This window comes from Nanorana parkeri, unplaced genomic scaffold (assembly GCF_000935625.1).
Source record: "Nanorana parkeri isolate BGI_ZX_2015 unplaced genomic scaffold, ASM93562v1 scaffold237, whole genome shotgun sequence".
NCBI classification, from domain to species: domain Eukaryota; kingdom Metazoa; phylum Chordata; class Amphibia; order Anura; family Dicroglossidae; genus Nanorana; species Nanorana parkeri.
The window spans coordinates 1442326-1447983 of NW_017306505.1; the positions used below are offsets into that span (position 1 = coordinate 1442326).

The window sequence follows — 5658 nt, forward strand, 5'->3', positions numbered from 1 at the left end:
GAGATGCATCATGGGATTTGTAGTTTCACCATAGCTGGAGGGCCAGAGGTTGGCAACCCTTGCAGGACAGCATTGCTCATGGCCGGTTTTCTGATGGCTACAACATGTCTGTGTGACGTTTCTTGAAAGCGGAGTCATGTCTCCATCACGAACCCAGTGTGACAACACAAGCCCACACTCCGCAGATATGGGGGGTGACAACAACACTCAAAATCTAACAGGAAGTGCCTAAACAAAGAACCTTCCTGGCAGAATCGCCAATGATTTTTACTAACGAAAGCTGCAGATTTTTCAATATTGAAAACTACTTTTGAGATGACATTACCAAGCTCATGAGATTTCATATACTGCAAAATGGCACGCAAGCAGGTTTGCCTATGTGGTGTTGCAAGGCAGCTTCGGATTCTCAGGAATACCTATCGGGAAAAATTCCCCTTACCCCCGGCCTTCCTGTGAGAGACACCCCTCTCAAACAGCTCGAGAGAGAGAACAGAAACCCACCATGGGGGCAGATTCCTCAGTACCCCAGGATCACAGGCTGCCTCCAATCAATGCGCTTTTTATAACATTTAGAAAAGGCGACCTCGGCACTCCGGCTGTGATTAAACTACAAATCCCTTCACGCCCGTGCCTCAAAGTTAAGCCTGTGGCTGTCAGAGTTTTCCAATGCCTCCTGGGACTTGTAGTATAACCGCAGCTGGAGTGCAGATGTTGCCTAACCCCTGCTCTATAGAGGAGTATGGAGGAAATATTTTACAGCACACAGCTAACTTCCTGCCCTTAATGCAATCAGTTGTCACATTAAGACCCCATTCACACTGAGCGACATGGATATTGCGCGTTTCTCGGCACGATTTCGTGGTGAAATGCTTTGAGCTACATTGCACGATATTGAGCGACAGTGCACATTTTATCGCGCTACATAGCGTGTTTTGTGGGCGGGACTGCATTGCTGTAACCAATCAACAACGATCTTGATGCCGCATCATTTTTTCCTTACATTTTGCAGTGAAAAAGTGACCCTAGTGTCACGAGATATCGCCGGTAATGCGCGATTTTGCGCCAACACCATCGAGTCTATTGGGGCCGAATCGCGTGACATCCGCCAAAAAAAAACAAAAAGGTCATGTACAAGCGACAATGAGCTGTGAACAGCTCCATTGGACAAGCTACATAGAGCGATACGCACATATGAAATATGCACAATTTTGCAGCAGAAATTGCGCGATAAACTGCTCAGTGAGTGTTAGGCCCCCTTCACACCAGTGTGCCTTCCCCAACGCACTAATGTTCCTTAAAAAAGGAACACCCGTCACTAACTTAAGGTACAGTTAAAGCTGACCTCCAGGACCCCTTTACACCCTTTTCAAAATGCTTATAAAAGTAGTAAAGAAAAGGCCGCACTTTGGGAGTATACTTTTTTTTTTATGTGAAGCCATCGGCTCCTTACCATCATTTTACTTCACTGCGCGGTGCGCGGGGGGTATATCTAGGCTGGTGTTGCACAATGCAGCGAAAAAGGAAACTACATAGCCCCATGATACCATGGAAATTCACTGCCGGCCATGCTAAGGGCTGTTTGTGGACAGGCCATGACCGGGTGCTGTGGAGATTGCACCCGCCTCACAGACAAATTGTATGTATAAAGTCCCTCGCACTCCAATAGAATTTTCAAGTCAAAAACGGTTTATTGACTCGATCGCTATCAAGTGCTATGAAGTGCGATAGCAATCGAGTCAAGAAACCGTTTATTTGACTTGAAATTCTATTGGAGTGCGATTGACTTTACACTTATTTTGGATTGCAGGGGCATCCGGAGTCACTTTGGCACCCACCCGACTCTAAGGGTATTATTCGGTCAGGAGTGCAATGGGTAAGCTGGAATTTGGCCCTCACAGAAAACAGCACATCGCCGTCCTACTCTAAACTACAAGGAAGAGGTAGGACGGCCAGGGGCCATTTCTCCCATAGTGAGAAAACAGAGGCCGGAGGATTACTTGCACTCTAAGACCCCATTCACACGTAGCGACATACCTTTTGCAGCGGATCCGCACGGCCGGGATAGCGCGACTTTCGGGGCGACGTTCCAGCGACGGTAGCGCGACCTTCTCCGTCGGGCTCCATAGAAAAAGGGCAAAATCGCGCAAAATCCGCCGAAAAAAGGGTCCGGGAGAAGCGACTTGCGACCGCGACGAGCGACATGGAGTTAAGACAGCTCCATTGAATAGCATTGGCCTGCGACTTCTCGCGGCAAAAATGCGCGAAATCGCACGATAATTCGCTACATGTGAACGGGGCCTAAGGGCCTGGGGTTAAGGAAGCACCTTTATTTTTGTATAAATGTTGTATGTTGTAAGATTATGGAAGGGGGGAAAAATAAAAAAAAAAGGAAGCACCTATATAAATATATTGACTTTCTCAGCTTCAAAAACTGTATTTTAAATTCTTACCTGGAGGTATTTGTTTTTTTTTCAGTACCATACATTTTTTTTTGTGCCACAAACCTTGCTAGGAAAAATGTTACCCTTAAAAAGGAGAACTACGGGGGTCAGTGCTTTTCCCTATAGTTCTCCTCAGGGTCACAGGAGGACATAAACTACCATCCTCCCGTCACCCTAAGCTCAGTATACCACCGCCGCCGCAGCCTGACATTACTGTCGAGATCCGCCCAGCTGCGTGAGTGACAGCTGGCCCCTCACCCCAGTCAGCGCTGGAGGATGGAAGGGGGAAATCCCTGCAGGGAGCCGTGAGTGACAGTCTCGGCTCTCTGCAGAGACAGAATCAAGAAGTGAGCGAGCGACGGTATGTGTTCACTCACTTCCCGAGCTATAGAGCCGACGTGTGTACAGCCCCTCTCTCCTTGCACATCACTGCCATCTACTCTTCTGGGAGTGTGTAGTAACTTTCTGTGCTGGCACAGCTCCTCCACCACTACCCCTCAGCTCCCTACTTAACCTTTTCTGTAGCTGCCAGTGAAGGAGTGAAAGGAGAATACTATAAATGCAGGGGTAGGGAAACTTCAGCCCTGCAGCTGTGGTGCAACTACAAATCACACAAAGCATTGCAAGACTGACAGCCACAAGCATGACTCCCAGAGGCAGATGAATGGTGGGATTTGTAGTTTTGCCACAGCTGGAGTGCCAACATTTGCCTAGCTCTGCTACAGTGTCACCTCAGTGACAGCCCTGGGTCTGCTGGGGTTTCTGACATCTCATCCAAGATGGTGGCTTCAAGGAGAACTCTCTGTGCATTTGGATGTCTACACAAGGGAGATTTGCATGCATAGAATACAGTAAATGTACCTTATGGGAAGATAGTTTTTACCAATGAATGGTCTGGCGACAGGGCTTCTTTAAAACACACTTTACTCCAAAGATGCTTTAATGTAGCCAAACACCAAAAATGCACAGCAAAATAAGAATGTTACATATCCCATCCCTGTACAGAGATGAGAACTAATAATGCTTTCATTTTTATTGATACTGGCCCTTTAAATAGCAATACGGACACCCACCTGCCAAGCGTTCCGGAGAAGGGACCTATAACTTTACATTCAAATGCAAAAACGTCAGACAAATTGTGGATTATAATCCGTAGTTAAGCAAAACGAATCCCGGAGTTCCACACATCCCAGAAAGCCAATAAGTTTAAAAGGGACGAAACACGTTAACACTTGCAGAAAATATTACACTGCAATTAGACATTTGTTTCCTATTTATTTATCGTTTTGAAGTCCAACTCATAACAAATCCTGCAAAATGTACGTCTAGAGAGAAGTCCACCTGAAAAGCATTGAGATCCCAGGACTACAAGACAGAATGACTATGTCACCAGCAGAGGGGAGCGCAGTGTGTTTTGGGGAAATGGAATAGAAAGCCTGGGTCAGGGGGGGAGGTGGGGTGGGGGTAGGTTTCATATTAACCGCTGCACAATGACGGCATTTAGAAGGTTAGCTTCTTTCAGAGTCTGGTCCTCATCCGTCAACTCCTTGTTTGGGAACGTAGTCATCAACACAAAGCCTGTGGCAGCCATGGCCGGTCGGGCGCTGACGATGAATTGGCGGATGTCCTGGATCCTGAAAGGGAAGCAGGTTACCTCTGTGTTAATTATTTTTTGACTTACCCTAAAGAATAGGGAGTAGGCACGGGCGGCCCAATTGACTAGGGAGTAGGCACGGGCGGCCCAATTGACTAAGGAGTAGGCACGGGCGGCCCAATTTATTAAAGGAGAACTATGAGGTGAGTGATTTTCACTCATCCTCATGTTGAGAGCCGATGTGTGACAAAGAATGTCACAGGACGGCTCAGTAGATCAGGAAGTGAGAGAACACATACCGGCACTCGCTCACTTCCCGATCATCTCCCTGCAGGGATCTCCCTTCCCCTCTCTGATCCTCGAGCGCTGAGTGAAGGAACGGATGGGGAAGATGGGTGGATCTCAACAGTATTGTCGGGATCTGTCCCGGCTGCGGCGATCTCGGTATATAGCTTGCTATATACTGAGCTTTGGGTCACCGGAGGAAGTTAGTATATGTCCTGCTGTGACCCTTAAGAGAACTATGGGATAAAAAGGTTACCCCATAGTTCTCTTTTAAGGACAGACATAGGTGGAGTAAAGCAAACCTTTACCCCATTTGACTAAAAAACAAAATCACATCAGCATACAGCTCTGCATGCTGATATGAAACCATCTTATATTTATTAGCTAAACAAAGCTAATTCTATTTTACCTACAATTTCTTTTTTTTTTCCCCACTTCCTGGTCCACTATGGCACAAATTATTTAATTGTTTCCATCTTGGGAAGGTTACATAAGAAGAGCATTGCTGGGAAATCTCATCTGTAATCTCTAGATCTCTCGGGGAAAAGGCATTTTCCTCCCCTGAGATGATGTGCATGGTCTCATGTCCTAGTCACGTGTGCCAGTGTTCCAGATCTGGTAATCTGCCCTTAGTTAAAATGACCACTGTGAGAAGACTGGGGAAGAAAAGAAAAGGTATGCAAAAAATAAAAATTCTGCAATTATCTACAAGTATCTGTTTGTAGATTGTCATTGCTAAACATTTCTAAAAGGTACCTTTGTTGTTATGTTGAAGATATGTGTAACCAGGGCCGGCCTTAGGCGCCCTGTGCGAGAAAGCTTTACAGCGCCCCTCAGTGACCACACCCCTCAGTGGTCACACCCTTTAGTGGCCACACCCCCAGTAACCACACCCATTTATCACCCATATTTTTGGTAAAATATAAAAGTCGGGGTCACGTCGGGTAAATAGACAAACATGCCATGCTTTAAAATTGCGCGCACCCGCAAAATATTACCATGCCCAAAATTGACCATAGGTGACGCTTTAAAAGCTTTTACCACTCATCAGTTTAGTGTTATCAGTGATTGATAGCCCTACAATTATTGCTCTCATTCCGACGTTCGCAGCGATATGTAACATGTGCGGCGCAATGGGCGAAATCGTCGTTTTCACACGTATGCGCACCCGATGCCTGTTTGCATGCGTGTATGTATGGGGGGGGACTTTAAAAAAAAAAATGTAATTTTTTTTATTTGTAACTTTACATTTTTGGGGGGAAACTTTATTGCTATCACATAGGGGGGTTAGAAAACCCCCTTATGTGATAGCAAAATATGTGACAGGTCCTCTTTATG

General features: G+C 46.2%; 1 protein-coding gene across 3 annotated transcripts in view; it reads right to left on the reverse strand.

The window, feature by feature from the left end:
* Positions 1-3715: 3715 nt before the first annotated feature.
* The window catches only part of NSFL1C (NSFL1 cofactor), a 14909-nt gene continuing 12966 nt past the window's right edge, over positions 3716-5658 (reverse strand). For all 3 annotated transcript variants that reach the window (XM_018556393.1, XM_018556391.1, XM_018556392.1), the window contains one exon: positions 3716-4075. In XM_018556393.1, the coding sequence (XP_018411895.1) occupies positions 3913-4075 (163 nt within the window). In that variant the 3' untranslated portion in view covers positions 3716-3912. The remainder of the gene's footprint in view (positions 4076-5658) is intronic.